Source organism: Furipterus horrens, unplaced genomic scaffold (genome assembly GCF_987537825.1).
Source record: "Furipterus horrens unplaced genomic scaffold, mFurHor1.1.pri manual_scaffold_11, whole genome shotgun sequence".
NCBI classification, from domain to species: domain Eukaryota; kingdom Metazoa; phylum Chordata; class Mammalia; order Chiroptera; family Furipteridae; genus Furipterus; species Furipterus horrens.
The window spans coordinates 95,897,482-95,916,718 of NW_028327181.1; the positions used below are offsets into that span (position 1 = coordinate 95,897,482).

The 19,237-nt window shown below is 54.3% G+C and overlaps 1 protein-coding gene across 1 annotated transcript in view; it reads right to left on the reverse strand.

The window, feature by feature from the left end:
• SDK2 (sidekick cell adhesion molecule 2) overlaps positions 1-19,237 on the reverse strand; it is a 228,181-nt gene that overhangs the window by 84,571 nt on the left and 124,373 nt on the right. Inside the window, exons 3-4 of the mRNA XM_090290506.1 lie at positions 11,712-11,818; positions 3,152-3,299 (exon numbers count right to left, since the gene is read on the reverse strand). Of these exons, the coding sequence (XP_090146632.1) occupies positions 3,152-3,299; positions 11,712-11,818 (255 nt within the window). The remainder of the gene's footprint in view (positions 1-3,151; positions 3,300-11,711; positions 11,819-19,237) is intronic.

A 19,237-nucleotide genomic window follows, 5' to 3' on the forward strand; every position in this document is an offset into this window, starting at 1 on the left:
GAGTTCCGACTGTGGCGTGGAGCTGCAGGTAGAGAGACTGAGAAGTGGTAGTGGGCCTTTGACCTGCCCTCCCCCTGCCTTCCACAGGGGGCTCAGGAAGGTCTCTGGGCTCACAGGATGACTGGCCCTTCATAGATGCCTCTGGGACAACCCTGGACCCCACTTCCACACTGTACAAGCTGTTTCTGGCCCTCAGGAGGGTTCCGGCTGCCCCCGGATGCACCCACATTGAAAGGAGCCGGCAGAGTTGTGCAGATGGCAGGGCTCCGCGCTCAGGCAGGGGTGGGCTGCTTTCTTTCTCTCTTCAGCTGTACTCCTCTGGTTTCAATTTACCAGGTCTCTGCACCCCACCTTGCAACTACGACTTCAATAAGCCAGCCTATTTTCTCGACTCCATGGGGGCCAATGGATAATTTAATTAAGAATAAGATACATCATCCCAGAACCTGCCCAAAGCCCCCAGCATGCGTCTTTGTTAGGAATCGTGTCTCCTGGCCATCACTGGGCACCCGGCAGTGGATGAGGTGCTGCTAGTCACTGTCTGTTCCCCAGCAGTGAGGGCAGCACCCTGCAAACCCTCTGGCTGACAGCACCCGTCAGATACGTATCTCTGGCAAACAGACGCATGAGAATCTGCCACCAGGAACCTTTCCTCCGGTTATGAATATTAATCCTCTGTAATTGCTGAGATAAAATCACCGCAGTGTGCTCTCAGTGTCGGGTAGAAGTGCCCGAGACGATGGGAGGGCGGGCGTGTGCCCCTCCCTGTGTGTGCTCCCTGAGACGGTTCTGTCCTGGTGCCAGAGGCTGTTGGGAATGAAAAGGGGGTGAGGACAGAGGCCAGGAATGAGAAAAGGGGGTGGGAAGGTGCCAGGAAAGGCAATGACGGGCGTGAGGATGGAGGCAGGGTCTCACCCGTCACAGCAAATGCTGTGATGAGGGCCCACGTGTCCCCGCCTGCAGCCCCGGCACACACTGTTAACGGATCAGGGGGCTCTTGCCCATGAGTCTGGATGAGGCCTCAGAACCCTCCTCCACACAGCACTCTAGGAAGCCACGGCCAAGTGCGTGGCGTGCAGGACGCCAGCACTGATACATCGTGGACAAGGATGATAACCTCAGAGAAGAGAGTTAAGAAGGGGCAGGACTCACCCGGCGTAGCGTTCTCCAGTTCCACCTCCCCTCCTGCTAATGGTTGGCCACACTCTGCCGTTCATTGACCCTTAATTAGGTTTAAGGACCGATGCTCCGACTCGCACGGCCGGAGGCCGCCTGCTAACCTGGGGCTCCGCTCTACTTCTTCCCCCGATCTGCGCCCACGGCCTTTGCCGCGTGACTGTGTGGGTGCTCCCACTAGAAGCAGACTCAGTTTCTCTGCTGCTTGAATCTGAGTTCTACCACATGACTTTCTTTCGTCAATGGGTAGTTAGCAGAGGCTTGAAAAATCCGTTTCTACTTTCTTTCCTACTCTTTTGCGGTTGCCCGGAGAGGACGCTAAGGCTAGCTGGCTGGAGGGCAAGATGTGGGGGGCACAGGGCAGTCACCCGGCCATTCTAATCCGCCAAGAGCCAGCCACGCCCAGACAAGTGAGAGAGCCCAGCCTCGATCAAATTCATTATGACAGAGAAACACCATTTGTTCCACAGCGTTATCGTGTCTGTAGGTAGCTGCTACATTCTAGGACAGTGGTTCTCAGCTGTGGCTGTAAGTTAGAATCACTGGGGAGCTTTTAAAAATCCCGATGCCAGGGTACACCCCATTGAATGAGGTCAGAATGTTGGGGGTGGGGTGGGTAGGATCTAAAGATCAGCATATTTTAAGTTGTCCCAGCTGATTTCAGTAGGTCACCAGGTTGAGACTCACTATTACCAGGGCCAATTCTTCCCGAGTGCAATCCCTTTATCTATTTTCTCCCCCTCCCTTTGAACCTCCTCTCACATAACTTCTATGTGAGATGGAATTAAGGACCCTGACTCTGGAGTCGGCAAGCCTGGAACCAGCTGTGGTGAGATCTGGCAAAGTAGTTAAACTTGGGGGGCTTCCCTTTACCATCCTACGATGGGGCAACAACCAGCTGCCTCTCAGAGATCATTCATTCAACACAAATTTTTGGAGCATGCACTCTGGGGACTGAGAAGGGAAGGAGACACAGTGTCTTGTCCTCGGAGGGGTGCACCTGTCCCAGAGGGGAGGGTGATGTGTTGGGTGTGCTTCACCCGGGCCCAAGAATGCAGCAGGCGCCCCCAGAAGTGAAAGCCATTGCTATTATTATTATTATTGTTATGATTCTCTCACGAGACGTCATGGTCCCCAAAGGCAAGAACTGTCCACCTCAGCTCCTGATTCATACGGAGATCAGGACAGGCTCCACCCAGGAGACCAGGACAGTGGGGTGTTGCTCCTTTTCTGGGAGTAGGGGGAGGCTAGAGTGTTGAAGGGAAAGCCTGGGCTGGCTCCAGAGCCTGAGCGGGAGCAGGAGGCCCGGGCGTGTCCTGGAGGAAATGCTTTGCCCCCCGCCCTCTGTGGAGGTGCTGGCTCCTTTGCTCCTGCCGCAAGCCGGGCTGCCACGACCGATGCCTTAGGCCACACAGAGGGGTTTTGTAAGGGCTGAAAGGGCCCTGTGTTCTCTCCCTGTCGGGCCCCCTGGCCTCATGGCCTCCCAGCAGCCAAAACACACAGAGTCCCAGCACACCATGGACACCCAGCCACACCCGCACACCGGAAACACCCAGGGGCCACCCGCCCTGCTGGGGACAGGCCTGTGTGCCCCACGCCACCCTGGCCCGAGTCCTGGGCCTGTAACCACAGTGAGGGCGCCTCTGTCAGTGCCTGTCTGGATTCTTAAAGTGCTTTGAAGCGCTCTGGGATGCAGAACTACGCCCCCCTGAGAACGGAGCCAGCGCCTGGGATTCCCCGGGAAGGCGACTGAGCTGCCCTGGCTCCAAGTCTGCGCACGCACATTCCCAGAAAGGCCCTCATGAACCCAACTTTGTCGTCTGGGAGGTACCCGGTCTGGCTACATCCCGGGAGAGCTGTAAGAGTCTGCTTCTGTGGATAGGGCCCTGCTCAGCATTTGGGGGCTTTATCTGGCCCCGAACCTCCTCTGCCAGGACCAGCCCCTCTTCCCATTCCACCCGGAGCAGGTGCTCACATGCGGCTGCTGGGGGGGATCTTGCGGCCATCCCGGAACCAGGTCACCTGCGGGCGGGGGAAGCTGGCGATGCGTGGGGCGCGGATGACGGCAGCTTCTCCGTGGGAGACACTCTGGTGCTTCTCGCCCTCCTCGAAGCTCCCCATGTCTGCAGAGGGAGGAGCACACGCGGGGGTCAGGGGCCAGGCCAGCAGCAGAGCCTGCCTGGCTCCTGGGGTAGGCGGCACCCACACGTGGGTATTTCTAAAGATAGTTCAAACACGAGCGAGGCTGAGAGCTACTGTTGCACTCAAGTTTGTGGTTCTTACCCTTTGGTGGGCCTCAGAATCCCCTGGGAACTTGTCCCCCACCCTTCCCGCCTCCCTAGGGAACAGAAAGACCCGGCTTCACTGCCCCTGGGCCTCTGAGCTCCTGACTTGCTCTGGGAGGATTCTGTCGCCAAAGGGCCAGGTTTGAGAACCACCGGCCTACACTCTCATCTCCCAAAGCGCTGGGCTTGATTCTCCCCTCACCTAATCTAATGGTTTTGACCCCAGTCTGTCTGCACAGACTCTCACGCCTGCTCTGGCTCTTCCCTGAGCTCCAACCCCAACCCCCACTTTCCAACAGAAAAGATCGAGCGTTTCTTAACTCCTCGCCTGGCCGTCCTTCTTGCTTTCTGAGTTAATAGGTCTCCCCTCACACCTGCCCAGATGACCGAGGCTCAGATCCTTGGAAACTTTTGTGGTGCTCCCCTTCCCTGTCCCCTACAAAGTCTCTCAGCTCTTCCTCTGGGATGTCACCTGCACTTACCAAGGCCCCTCTGTTCCTGCAGGCCCCGCCCACAAGCTAAGTGTGTCCATCCATCTGGCTGCAGTGACTGACTCCCAACATGGTCCCGCCCATCTCCACCACCCCTGACTAGTTTTTCTGACCATGTCTCCAACTTGCTCAGAACCTTTGGAATCACCTCATTTGCCCAGGAAAGTCTCAATTCCCCTGCCTGGGCTCAAGGCCCCTCCCTAATCTGGTCCCAGCCAACCTTTCCTGTCTTAATGCCCAGACCACGTGACGTGCTCTTCCTGCCACATTGGGTTACGTACAACCTGTGCCTCAGCTCAGGCCTCACTTTGTGCGTGGGGCCACCTGGAATGCTATCAGAACAAGCGATGATTCACCAGAGGGACCTAGCTAATTAAGTGTCTCAAGAAATAAAATCTGCGGTTGGCCTCTATGTTCTATGTTTGGCAGGCGATGGATGTAAGGGAGGTGGCATTAGAGTCATTGAGGCCTGAGTTCAAGTCTGACTTCTATTACTTATGAGGCGTGGCCTTGGGCAACATTTTGACCTTGCTGAGCTTTAATTTCTCCTTCTGTGAAATGGATTTAAGAAGAGTACCTTCCTCATAGGTTGCCATTAGGGTGATAATAGATGTGTTAAGTTGTATCTTTCCAAAGAGGGTGGCATCAATATTTATCTCCCATTCAACATACTCTTCTGATGAATAAATATGCTGGAAGTGAAGCTATGGGGCTTTCAAGGCTACGTCATCCAAAGGATACATCTTCCACCTGAATCTCTGACTCCAGACGGAATCCAGCCGCCATGTTGAAAGGAACCTCAGTCAGACCCCACACCATGTTGAAAAGAAGCCCAGTCTAGCCAAACAGCTCAGGGGGGAAGGAACGGGGGTTCCCCAGATGAGAGCCAGCATCAACATAAATGTGTGAATGAATGTGTGAGCCCTCCGATCATGTCAGCCCGTGGCCTTTGAGGCTTCCAGCTGAGCCCTCAGTCACCACAGAGACAAGCCATCCCTACGGTGTCCTGTCCATATTCGAGTCACAGGATCTGTGAGCATAAGACATGATAGCCATACATCATTATGTTTTGGGCTAAGTTGTTATACAGCATAGAAACTGTAGCACTGAAATATTAGAATCCTCCCCAAGGGTAGGTAGGATGACGACCATGTCCGGCTTGAAGCAGCTAGAGGAGCACGAGACCTTTGCCCATTGTCCTTTATAAGATTATAAAGGGTCTTAAGTCTGAGAGGAGGAGATTGTTATTTTTTATTGTTATAAAAAATTAATTAACTAATTATTTTTTTTTTTTAAAGAATACTATAGGAAAGGGTGATGCCAGAGAATTTGTATGCACGACCCATGGGCATGGACTGGGGGTGGGGGTGGAATTGCTGGGGGTGGGGGAGTGCTGGGCAGAGGGGAGCAAAGGGGAAAAAATTGGAACTATTGTAACAATATAATCAATAAAATATACTTAAAAAAAAATAGAATCCTCTATATTTTGTAAGGCTTAGTTTCAACAAAGATTAGCCCACGCCATCCAAACAGAATTGGAGAACAAAGACACATTGAGCACTGACTCTGTGTCCGGTTCCTTTCAAGGTGGACTTCGCCCGCATTGTCTCGTCTGATCATCATCATGACACGAGAAGCTCAACTTCAATAAACAAACGTTTTTAGTTGTTTATTAATTGCTATTCCTTGGCTCTGCCTATAAAAAATTGCGTCAATAAATCACATTGATTCCAGTTCTTACAATAATTTTATCTATTTAAAAAAAACACTTTTCGCAGAACTCTGAAGATATATTTGAACAATTTAAAGCAATTTCATGGTAATAGTGTTTCTTTTCCCTCTCTCAAGTTTTATTAGCTCCATTTTGTCACTGAGGAAATTAAAGTTCATGGAGATGGAGTGGCTGATCCAATGCTAAGCAGTTAGGGCAGGGCAGGGCCGGCACTCAAACCTGCCCGCCGTCCCCCTCCTTGCGTTTCCTCTCCACCTCGTTCATGACTCATACCCGGTGTTAAAATTCTTCATTCACATTCTTTATCTCTTTCTACTACATTGTAAGCTTTAAGAGGCAGTTATATTTGGTTGTACGCATGAGTGAATCCCTGCAAGACACCTGGCCCCATGCTTTGCACACAGCCAGGAGGTCTCTGGGCAGTACGGAAGAAAGACCTGGCCCCTGCCCTGGCAGAGGTTCTAGTCTGGTTGGGGAGACAGGCATCATCGGCAAAGCAACCCGCAGACAAACACTCAGTGACACACTGCAATGACTGTAGGGAGGAAGAAACGGGGTCCTTGTGTGAGAGGCAGCAGCAGGGGAACGACTTCCGATGGGGAAGCGGGGTGAGGCTCCTGTTAAGGACGGATATAAAGAGTCGGCAGCCGTCCGTCTCGAGAGACGATGGTGTAGCTTCTTAAGAGTCTATCTGCACCGCCGAGAATGGTTGTGCAGTCCAACTCGGGAGTGACACGGTATCTGTCTCCTCCCGTGTTGAATCGACATCTTGCGATGACGCTGGAGTGTCCTCTCCAGTGAAGCTGAAGCTACAGAGCCTGGGCAGGGTGATACGGAGGGTCTGCTGTTGCCCATGCAGCAGACCCCCCCTCTCTTCGCAGCTGAATGGTCCAAGGGAAAGACGGAGCCAATACAGCTTGGCTTCAGGTGCGCCGCAGGAGTTGCCGGTGTTGACTACAACGTCAAACCGCCTTAGGGACTCCGGCTCCGGATTTTCTGTCGGGGTTTACTCCCTTAGCCTTTCCCCTGAAGAGGTATGCCGCAAGGCAGCGGAGGTTTTTTGGAGTAGGAGTTAGCTAAGCATGCGTGTGTGTTTGGTGGGGCCTGATGGTCCAGAGGGATGTGAAGGCTAGGGGCTCAGAGAAAGGAGCTAGTTCGAGGAAATAAAAGAATGCCAGTTGGGCAGGGTCATGGGTTTGCTCAGGGGATGGGTGGATGTTTGGATGGATGAAAGGAAGGATGGAGGATGGATGATTGCATGCATGTCTGTGTGTGTGGTTGGATGAGTGGAGGGAGGGATGGATGGACGAGTGAATGGGTAGATGGATAAATGACAGATGGATGGATGATAGGAGGGATAGATGGATGGAGGAGAGGAAGCAGGAAGGGGTGGAAGCGTGGGTAACTGTGTGCATGGTGGAATGAATGGATGGAGGGAAGGAGGAGCGGGAGATGAGCGTGTATGTGTATAGTATGAGGGGAGGGATGAAAGCATGGATGGATGGACGAATGATGGATGGATAGAGGAGAGGCAGACGGATGGAGGAAAGCAGGAATGAAGGCATGGAATTGCCTGTCTGTCTGCATGTATATATACATGTACGTATGAGTAGTTGGATGAGTGGAGGGATGAGTGGATAAAGGGAGGGTTGGAGAGACAGAGGCATGGATAATTAATCATATACATATGTATGAATGTATGTTGGGATGGATGGATGGAAGGAAGGAGGAATGAAAGGATGGAGGCATAGATAATTGTATGTACGTACGTATGCATACATGCACGCACACACACATATATATGACAGGATATGTGCAGGCACACACGCACACATATGTGTGTATGCACACATGCATGCATGGTGGGACAGATGGCCGAAGGAAGGGCACCTAGCCTTGGTCCAAGTTTTGCAGTCGGTGCTGTCCTCCACGCTTCTGTCCCATAATCTCTCTGCTCCACTGTGGCTCTCAGGCCCCAGTACCCTCCCATTCCTTCCACTTCGCTTTGCCGAAGTGGGTGTCCTGGGCCTGCTCTGGGAGCCCCTGGCCTCTGCTCACGGGCCCAGGGCACAGCCACGCACGTACTAAACAGCAGCAGCAGGGGCCTCTGAGAGGGAGCCCACGCAGCCGGCCTGTGCAGGAGAAAGGGTAGAGGAGAGGAGGGCCACATGCCGGCTGGGGCTGGGGGCCCGGGGTCTCCCAGGAACGCTCCCTCCCACCGAGGCAGAAACAGACGAGGCCTGCACCTCCTCTCCGAGGCTCACACTGGTTAATACAACACGTCTGCCCTGTAGCGTGATCCGGCTTTCCCAGCCCATGCCCCCCGAGCAAAGAAGGGCGGGCCTGGGACGCAGCTGGAGGTGGCCTAGGAATTGTTCCTGATGCCTTTGTTATGTCTTAAAAGGTCTTGTAAAGTATGCATCCTGAAGACTGTATTCACGGCTTTTACTTATTTTTAAAACAGTTTTTACCACGAAATATGTCATCACACACAAAAAAGCGAATATAATTATACGTGTAGTTTAATAGAACCAACACTCATGCACCCAGCCCCCAGCTCAAGGACTAGAACTCTAGCAAGCCTCGTCCCGCCTCCTCCATTTCTCTCCAGAGGTAACTGCCATCCTGCTGCCATGTCAATCATGCCATCGCCGCCCCGCCCCCGCCACCAAGTTTTACCACATAGACACGTCTGCAAACAATTCACGGTTAATTCAGTCCGTTTCTAAGCCCTTTACACCTGGGATTATTTTGTATGTCGTCTACTGTGATGCGCTCTTCTGGCGCAACCTATTTTTGGAGCCCCGTCTCTGTCCCTGCACGCAGTTTAGTCCCCGTCATGGCTGCGCGGACGCCCGTGGCTGGAGACAGCACAGCACCGCCGCAGGCTGGGTTGGTGTTCAGTGTTTTACTGGCCTGCGAAGAAGCATCTCGGGCAGCCATTAGAATCTCCAGAGTAGGGACTGCTGGATTGCAGGCTGTGCACATGGCAGCTTGACAAGAGAATGCCAAACTGTTTTCCAAATTGGCACCAGTTTACCTCTTTACATACTCCCACCAGCAGAGAGGGGAGTTTCTGCCAACGCTTGGCCCGGCCAGCCTCTTTGGGTTTTGCCAATCTGGTGGGCATGGGGTGGCATTTCATTGTGGTTTTATTTATTATGAAATAATGCTCCTCTTTCCAATCAAATGGTATCATGACACTGTCCCCAACCACCCATGACTTCTATTACATTCTGAGTAACAACTAAAGTACCAACCACATCTTAGAATGTCACTGTCTGTCCCCAACACCCCACCTCCTCAGCTGCATCTTTTACTCTTCATTCCCCTTACTCTGCTCCAGCCACCCTGGCCTCAGACACCCAAAGCCACCCCAGGGCCTTTGCAGTTGCTATTCCCTGGCTTGGAAAGACCTATCCTTGTGTGTGTGTGTGTGTGTGTGTGTGTGTATGTGTGTGTGTGTGTGACTCACCCACTCGCTTCCTTTGGGACTGTGCTCAGTGTCACCTCCTCAGATGGCCTCCCTCAGACTCCATTTCAAATAGGACCCCTGCCCCAGCCTCCATCCAACTCACCGGGCTTCAGTTTTCCTTATAACATTTTATTTTTCTTCAGGGGCCACCTATAGTCTGCATTCTGTTCTATATTCTCCTTTTAACTTTTGTTGCCTCCACTACCTCCCTTGAGGGTAGGAACGCGTGTCTCGGTTTTGTCCCCTATGTCCTCGCGGCCTAGAACAGAGCTTGGCATGCGGTAGGCAGACAGCTACCATTGTTTCATGAGTGAACTGAACATTCAGATAACGTGGGTGCTGCAGGAAGACACAGTAATGTTACCCTGAACCAGTGCATGGTCCCTAAATATACTCAGGTTGACAATGAAGGAAAACGAGTCCATTGGTGACATGCGGGGCAACACCATCACGTGACAACAGGCTTGATGCCCTCGAGTCCCATTTTGTAGAGGTGACTGAACCCCCACTATAATGGAGGCAGGGTGGCTCCCCATGGGGCAGGACCCCTTTGCCCTGCAGGGTGTGGGCAGGTTTGGGGCTGGGGCTCCAGGTCTGAGCCGACCGCCAGCCAGGGCTGGGCGGCTGCCCAGGTGAGGAGAACACAGAGGTGCTCACAGGGCCTGGATGCATCCCGGCGACTGGAGGTCAGAAGGGCTCTCCCCGTGCTCGCAGCCTTTCAGCCCACCTGTTGCGTGCCAGAAGTTTATGGAGACTTTAACAAAACAAAGAGGAGACTGGCTGGGGACAGGAAGGGAACTGGGGAAGGGTTGATGTTTTATTGACTTCCCCTTAATTGCTGTAATTAAAAACATGTAAAGAATCTTTTTGTAATGACTTTGCTATTATCAGTAGTTGTTAGCACAGCTGCCTTATTAATTTCTCATTAGAACTCAATTTACAGTCTCTCTTTGGGAAGGGGGTGGGAGCTGGGGGTGGGATCCCTGGAAAGAGCCCCTAGGGCGGCAGGCATTGGCACTGGCTGCTTGGCATCCCAGGACGGAACGCGCCTGCCCTGGGAGGCGGGCATGGGGTGGACACTGCCAAGGAGGAACACAGGGATCTGGAGAAACAGCTATACCCTATACCCTACCCATCCTCAGAACCACGTGCGTCTGTGCAATCATGTCAGAGAGACAGGTGGACAGACAGATGCGGGAGGACTGTCTGGGAGAGGTCCAGGACTGGGACAGGGTGAGTGAGGTGAAAGATTTAAGGAGGCACCTGCTCTTGGGGTCCCACAAGTGCATGGCAAGGACCTGAGAGAAGCAGACGAATCCAGACACACACATCAGCACACACGTGCACGAACCCACACCAGCGCGCGCACACACGCGCAGTCTCCCTGGAGGCTGCCCCATGGCAGCCCCGCCCCGTGGGACTCTGGGCACCAGCTAAATGAAACTCTGGGGGAGTCGAGTCCTCTAGCCACCTGGCAATGGCCCTGGTCCGTCATTTCCATTCAGCGCTTTTCCGCTCCTGGGAGTAAGTTGAGTTGCCTTCAGTGCTGATTTATGGAGACAAGCTGTCCTCTAATTCTGATTTTGGTTGTTTTCCATAATTATTATAAACACTCTGCCTCACTAGAGGTTTCCTATCGGTTTCCTATCGGGCTTCTCTCCGAGTGTTGTAGAAAGTTTCTCCTGCTCAGGGTCCGAGGTGCGCCCCTGCGGCTCTGCTGGGCTGTTACCCTTGGACCTCTCCGCCTAAAATACACTGCATGAAATAGCCCACGTGAGGCTCATTTCCAGCCCATGGCCCCCGTTTTCAGACAAGGGGCAGGGCCGGGCCGGGGAGGCTGAGTAGCAGGGGAGGGTGTGACCTGTGCTCTGGGACCCGGGCCTGGGGATGCCCTCGGGCTCTTCTGAAGCTGCCTTCCCTTTTCCACCTGTCCTCCTGGGCACTGGTGGCACCTGGGAGAAGGTTGTGACCCTGAAGGCTCAGTGAGGGTCTCCCACTATACCCTCTGCCCGCTGGCCCCTTCCAGGAACGCTGACTTGTCATCTCCCCGCTTGGGGTTACAGTGTCCACCATGAGGCACCTCCCGATGCCCTCTGAAGATCGTGGGGACCCTGCACTGTGCTGTTCCTGGGCTGACCAAGTTGGAGGATGGAAAAAATTAAGGTTACGGAGGGCCCCGGGAAGTCAGGCAAGAGAAGTTTGGGTTGGCCATTAGGAAGACCCCCCTCCAAGTGTGAGGTCAACCCCAGAGGAGACCCTCAAAGCAGGTGACGGGCCTCCTTTTAAAAAACAAAGCAGCTAGTCCCATTTAAAGAGTGCTAAATTCAGAGTCAGCGGATGTGTGTGCTGCTCATCAGCCATGTGGCCTTGAGAGCTCCCGCCACCTCCCCCGACCTTGGTTCCATCAACTGCAGAAGGACAGTACTGGCCCAGAGAAGCGGGACAGGCCACCATCAGCACCCAGTGAGCACAGGAGTGTTGCTGGTGGAGGAGGATCCTGCAGACCCTCTCCTGCTCACGCCCGCCCTGCTCCGAGTCACCCTTGTACTCACAGGCCACCTGGACCTCGGTCTGCCTCTGCAGCAGGGCGCCCATCCGGTTCCGCACGATGCAGCGGTAGAAGCCGGCGTGGGTACGGTCCAGGCTGGTGATCATGTACCTGGGGGCAGACGAGACAGCCAGTGAGCCAGCAGGCAGTTGTAGGGATGCACAGGTCAGTCTGGGGTCAGAGGGCAGAGGTTGCCACATCATCCTCTTCTGGTATGAAGGGTACCTGGGAGCCCTTGACTCTCTGGCCATGCCATGGGGTGTCCAGGAAGAAGCCTGCACTTTCCCAAGGATGGGAGGCGCTGTTCCCGAGCCCTTGACCCTGGCCAGGACCGGGCCTCCCAGCACTGTGTCGGGTCCGCTGGAGGCTCCTGTCCTCCCCTTCCCGTGACTCACATGACTGAGAAAGGCCACTGGCGGCACTTTCTTTTGGCCAGGTGTGGGACGGCGCTGTCATACTGACTGACATGGGTGGAGGCAACAGACACCGGAAGTCTGCATGTTTCCCCAAATGCTTTACAGCATCCTTAACACTACAGATGGCTCCACTGCAGCTTCGTGGAGGGAAAAGCAGAGCCTTCTGAGCGGGACAGGTTGGTCTTCTGTGCACGGGGCCCTGGGCCAGGACGCATGGATCCGAGGAGGCCCCTGAGGAGCCCACTCCAGGAATGTGGGACTGGCCAAGAGCTGGCGAGTCTGGTGCTGGGGGAGAGGCAGCCTGAGAGCAGGAGCAGTGAGCTCACCTGGCCACGAATGGTCGGTGAGAGGAGCTTCTGGCACCGAGCCAGGGCGTGTGCTGCCCTCTGGTGTGGGGGGTTAGCTCCCCTGGCCCCCCTTTCCCACTCTGGGGGATGAGTGGCCCAGCACAGGCCTCCACGAGGTGCGGGGCTTGTGCCCAGGCTATGTCCCCCGTCCTTGGGTGACCCAGGGTGTGCCTAGCTCACTTGGCGAATAAACTCACTGCCGCCTGGCCCTAGGCTATGCCAACCCTGGGACAGAGCGACCTTATAAAAGTCTCCTTTTATTCAGACGGGGGCCCATCATCATCATTATCATCATCACCATCACCACCCCACAATGACAAGGCTGCATGAAGTACTTTCCACCCATGTCTTCATCTCACCCAGCAGCTCCCAGACGAGGGGAGATCCAGGACCAATAACACTTAAAAAATGGGGGCTGACGTAAGATTGTCAAGTTTTTATTTTGCCAAGTGAGGTCATTAAAACCAGCCAATCAAAAAGGAAACAGACAAAAAAAAAAATCGAGGATCAAATCGAGAGAGAGAGAGAGAGAGAGTGAGCCAGGCGGGGAGAGAAAAATAAAAATGATCAGCATTTTACATAAAGGACATTTTTGAGATCACAAAAAAGAAATGTTATCTCAGCATAAAAGCCAGTTGAGCACATTTTAGACAAATTTTCTGCCAAGTCCACGCCACTAGCTTCACTTTTCCCATTGTACGTGGGCAGATGCAAATGGCCGTGGGTCTGCATTTGAAAGCCTTTCATTTAATCTCATGCTAACCCCGGGGGAGGGGGGCTACTCCCACTTTAGAGGTGAGGAAATCGAGGTTCACGAATATCTCCTCGGTGACCTGTGGTGTCACAGGTGGTAGGAGGCACGGCCAGGGTCCCCCAGAGCCTTTCTGACTCCAAACCCGGCTGCGAAACAGCCCCATGCTCTGTCCTGGGACAAAGTGCCAGCTCTAGCTTTGAAGCTTTATCCGGAACCTTCCGGCTGTCCAAGCCTCTTATCGCCGCCACCAGCTGTAGCCTTAATCTGTCCGTCCTTGCTGTGTGCAGCGCGATGATGGGGAGATAGCGGGCGCCCCAGCTCTGGCAGGCTTCCCGTTCCTCTCAGACCCACCCTCAAGCTCGTCACGGCTCGCTCTTGTCCCTGCCCCATCTCTCCCTCGGGCAGGGGTGCGGGGTACGCAGCTTCAGGGAAACTGTTTGGGTCTCGAAAGCGATGGGGGAACCTGAGAGGGGAGATGGCGGGAGAGGTTGGCTGGAAAAGCTCTCCATCTTTGGAAATGGAACTGGGTATTATTAAATAGCACCAGGGAGAGGAAAACGGACAGACGTGACCAACAAACTGTCCAAAGAGATGCTCAACTTCTGTCACAATGAAACAAAGCCCAATCAAACCCATGCTGACACATGAGGCTGCTGAAGATCTTCATGGATGTTCACACCCAGGGCTGACAAGAGGAAGGGGGAGGGGAGGCGTCCACTCAGGCTGGCTGGTGGAAGTGGAACGGATCTAGTGTGTGGGACAAAATATGTCCAAATAAGAATGTGCAAGCCTTTTGACCCAAAGTCTGCACTCCTGGGAGCAGGCCTCTTAGATGTACTTGTGGAAATATGGCAAAAATAAAAAGTAGGTCCAAGGATGTTCACTGTAGCATTGCTGGCAGTGGCAGAGATAAACAAACAGAAACTTTGAAGCAGCCCAAGTGACCATCAGACGCGGGTTGGCTCCATGAGCGGGGCCGTAGCCACAGAAGGCACAGGAACCCCCGCCTGGGATGAGACGGGAGGGTCCCCAGGACGCACCAAGCGTGGGAAGGGGGCTGGAGAAGGGGAGTGTTTACGGAAACAAAAACACGAGGAAGTAACAAGATAAACAATATCACAGCTGAGCATTAGGGGCAAGAGTGATGATGTATTCTCAACACTCTCGCTAAGTTCTTGTCCATCGATACAGACTCCTGAACCCTAGCGTAACGCAAGTGGACCCAATACAAGTAATCTGAGTTTGTAGACAAAAACATCAAAGAATAGTGTCAATGGTATGACACCATGTGGAGGGTCTGAAAGAGCACATATTCATACACACATAATCACACATATTCCCTGGCATGTACATGCAACATTTTCGAGATGGATCCCGCAGTACGTGTTAGCTCCCTTTTGGGAGACGGATCGGGGGTGGGAAGGGTGGGGAACTTCTACTTTTGATTTTATGTCTTTCTATGCCAACAGGATTTTCTTTATCGTATGCATATATCGGTTTTATTTAAAAAATAAAGTTAAAAAATGCACTTCGAGCCTGTAATTTAAGTACACATGATAAAAAAGAGACACCGGGGACTCGTTGGGTCTGGGTTTGTTTGCTGATGTCAGTTATGTGTGGTGAATTTTAAACTTTAAGAAGATTAGATTTCTGCAGAAGGCTCTGCGGCCATTTGCTTCAGCCGGAACCCCGCAGGCCGCCCTGGGGCTTTGAGGCCGGCCAGCTGGATGCAGCCTGCCCTGCCCTGAGGCTGGGCTGGCTCTGGGCTTCCCCTTGGTCCCCGGACCCCTGCCCTGTAGTTGAGGGCAGGTGCTCCTGGGCCAGGAAGGGCAGGGCACAGTCCCTCTCTTGCTCCTCCTGCCGCCCTCCCCCTAGGCTGGCTATTTCTGGCTTGTAGGCAGCATTATTTAAAGTAACAGTCCGCCACTGCCTTTCGGAGCAGGGAAGCCCGCTTCACTCCACCCAGACTGCAGCTCTGCGCCCCCCCCCCCGCCCCCCTGCCTCCCAGGCCAGCGGCGCAGGCAGTGGGCCAACAACACGGCAGTGTGCTGTAAGCATCCCTTGGTAATGACAGTAACAGCAATCATTATCCCAGCAGAGCTTCCTCCCCAGCCCTGGGGACACATTCAGCCGACAGCTCGCTCTGCCCTGCCCACCTGTGGCTGCCAGCCTGGCCCGGCCTCTCTGGGCGCAGGGCAGTGGGCGCATGCCCGAGGGAGCCCTGGAGAACACGCCGGAGCTGCTGACTCAGAGAAATTTAGACCTGACTTTACATCTGCTCTCTCGTCGGCGTGTGGCCTCGGCATGTTGGGGAACCTTGCGAGCCTCGGTTTTCCCATCTGTAAAATGGGGACAATGGTAGCTGTCTTGGATGTGAGCCTTACAAGAGGACACAGATGCCTGTCAAATGAGGGAGCAAGTGTACGAGTCACTGGTGGGGAATGGATGGTGTTGGGGTGAAGTGTGGGAGGGGTTCAGAGAGGAAGACAAGGAAGGTGTGTCAGGACACCCCAAACCAAGTGGGCTCAGTGCCAAGCATCACAGGAGCACAGATTCCCCTGCCTGGCGAAGTCTTTGGCTTCCCCACAGACGTGAACCCCAACTGTCGCCTGCCACCAACAAAGGATCTGCTACGCCCCCTTGGTTACCTAATGCTCCTTATGGATAGAGGGGCCTTGCCCCAGCCCCTCCGCTGCCGGTGGAGACTGTGTCCTGCCTCCTCAGGGACACTGGGACAGCAAGGAGATGACAGGTCCCCTTTGGAAGCTGCCCCCTCTGCCTCTTGACCTCAATGAACCTCTCTTCACCAGCCTGACCTCCCAAGCTCCCAGTCACCCCTATTTGTGTCCAGAAGGCAGAGAGGCTCCAGCCTGGCTCCTCTGGTGCAGGTGGGCAGGAGGCCCCTGCCCCGGGTTGACCTGCAGCCTCCTTCTCCATCCCCCGAGGCACAGGCTCCGGGGCGTGGCCCCAGGGGCTTAGTTCTTAATTTATTCCAGGAAATACGTTCCCAGGATTCAGCGTTCTAAGAGCAAAGGAGAAGGCGCACAGTAAGTACCTCCCCCATCCCTGCATCCCCGAAGCCCGGTCGGCCCCAGCTCCCAACGTGTTGTTACTGTAAACACTGTGACTAGTTTCCTGAGTCTCTTCTCAAAATTTCTTTATGCAAATTCCTAGTCCCCCCACTTTATAAGCAGGAGTCAAGGCCTCTCTGAGCTGTTCTGCTCCCTGCCTTGTGCGTGTGACAAGCTACCTTGGAACTCTCTCCGTAGCTGCACTTAGAGCATCCCCGGGCTTCCTGATAGCAACGGGGGCGGTCGGTGCAGCGAGTCTTGGGGGCTGGGCTCGGCGCCTGGCCGGGCAATGGGAAGGCACCCCGGGAACCTGTCCCCTCTGCCATCACAGGGTGTCCTGGTTTTACCCACACGGCCCCGCCGGCTTGTCCACGCAGCCCCAAGTCGGAGAGCGGGGCTCAGGGCTCGGGCACTCGGCGACAACACAGGGAGGAACCGGGACAGGTAATTGGGTTTTCAGAGACGTGAGACAGGCAGGCGAGAAAATCACTGCCTAACAAATGCGGCATCTCCTCCAGCACGGGAGACACACCATGCCCTTTCTGGTTCGAGTCCTTGAGTGTCACAGTTGATATTTAAAATGATTCTTAGTCATATTAAATAAGATATTTCAACTCCACGGAGCTGTCAGGAGCTGATGCAGACACCAGAAATAACAGGCACGCTCTCCTTGCGTTGTCCTCGCTAATAAGTCAGGTGCCCAGAGATGCACGCGGCTGCGCACATGGAGGGAGGGTATCTGTGTGCGGGTGCACACAGGCACACACACGAGCACGCACGTGTACACACACAACACACATTTGCACACATACACCCACATGTTTGCGCCCATGTGCACTCTTACACACATCTGCACACATGTACACTCATGCAGCCTGCCCACACAAAACTCACATGCAGTCATGCATACATGCATGCACACCCACCACAATACCCATGCACACGCCCTAACCTGTCTGCACACAGGTGTGCACACTCACCCACAAGCGTGTGCGTATGTTCGTGCACAGTTGTATACATACATACACATGCACAGGCACATGTGTGCACACAACCCCCACATGCATCCATACTTATGCAAACACACTCAGCCCACGAGCAACACTCCCAGGGAGAACACATGTCCACGGCCACTCCCATCCTCAGGTCACCCCGGGCACACCCGAGTCCACGCGGTCCAGTCCCAGGCACCCCTCTCTCGCACTGAGGGCACAGCAGGCAGGCCCCTGGGGCTGCCTCACTGAGATGCACTCAAGACAGACAGGTGGCCGGTCCTAGACCCACGCACACTTCCCCACCCACACCTCATTTTCTAGGTTCTAGGTGGTCCTCGTAGACAGATTTCTAATCACTGACCCCTTGGCCCTGAGGCCTTTCTTTCCAAAGGCTCTGTGTGGGGGAGGGAGGCTGGAAAGAGAGGGAGGGGCAGCATGAGGTTTGGGGGAACAGACCCCCACCCCCAGGCCCCTTCCTCAGGGTCCCTCACAGAGGCGCTCTGCCAGCCACCTGCCAGACCTCTTCTCTAGGGAATGGGGGGAAGGCAGCTGGGCCTCCACATCCCCTGGGGGGGCCAGCGGGGCCCGCTGTGTGCTATCTGCAGGTGTCACTGCAGATGGCCAAGGTCGACACAGGCTGCTAGGACTGGGACAGGCAGCTTAGCTCTGGGGACCCAGGTTTCCTTCCATCCACCGAAGGCCTTCTGGGCAACAGCGGAGGCAGCAGGCCCAGGGACGTGTGTGCCCACATGCACCCGTGGCCTCAGAAACCTGTAGGCACACACGCCACGCGCCCTCCCGCAGCAGGGGACAGCTGGTGTTGGTGCTGCGGAACGGGCCCCTGGCGTGGTGGCAGGCTAGAAATTGGCTCCGTCCTGTGGCTTTGCTTTTGCAAAGGTTCTTCAGGAAAGAAGGTAAAACTCTGTCCAGGGTGATTTAAAGGGAAAAGTACTTGTACCCGGTAATAAATAATAATAATATTGTACCATTACATAATTAACACAAGCATAAGTAGTATAAGAAATGTACTGTTCTAAGGACTTCAACATACATCGCCAACCCAGTTCATGCTCACAGTACTGCAGGAGGCTAACAGAAACCTTGGTTTACGCATGAGCAAACAGGCCTGGAGGGATGAGCAGCTTGCCCAGGTCACACAGCTAATGAGTATCTGGTACACTGGGACAGTCCAGTCCACAGAGAAGACGCACCTCAACTGGACACATACCCAAGAGTTTGGGGTCCGTCCCTCCTGGCATCTGCTTTGAAGAAGGCACAGAACGCATTTCCCTGAGAGCCCTCAGAGAGCGGGGCCTGTCAGACCTTGACTTTGAACTTCTGGCCTCCAAAGCTAGGACAGAATAAAGGTCTGTTGTTATAAGCCACCAGTTTATGGTACAGAGACATTGCCGCTGTGATGAAGGGAAAGACCTTGAACGGGGAGACTGCCCTGGATTTCCTGGTGGGCCCACTGTGACCCCGCAGGCCCTTTTAAGAGAGGGGCAGCAGAGTCATGGGGAGAGGAGGTGTGAAGAGAGGAGCAGAGGCTGCAGGGATGGGGAGCCACCAGCTGAGGAATGCAGACGGCCTCTAGAAGCTGAAAAAAGCAAAGAGATGTTTTCTCCCCTACAACCTCCAGAAGGAACGCTGCCCAGCCGACGCCTTGATTTCCAGACTAACCTCTAGAGCAGCCTTGTTTTAAGTCACTACGTGTGAGATTGTTACAGGGACTGTAAGAAACTCATATGGCCAGGTTTCCTCCAGGTTGGGGATGAAGCCAGGGCCAGGAAGAGCCTCTTTGACCATGTGGGACGGGCGGTCCCTGTAGGACGGGGGATGAGGGTGGACACAGACGCAGGCGGCCTAGGGTGAGCTGAGCTGGATGCAGTCACCTGCAGGAGGCTGCTCAGCCGAGACACAGCCTGTGGGCTTGCGCAGCACCCTCCG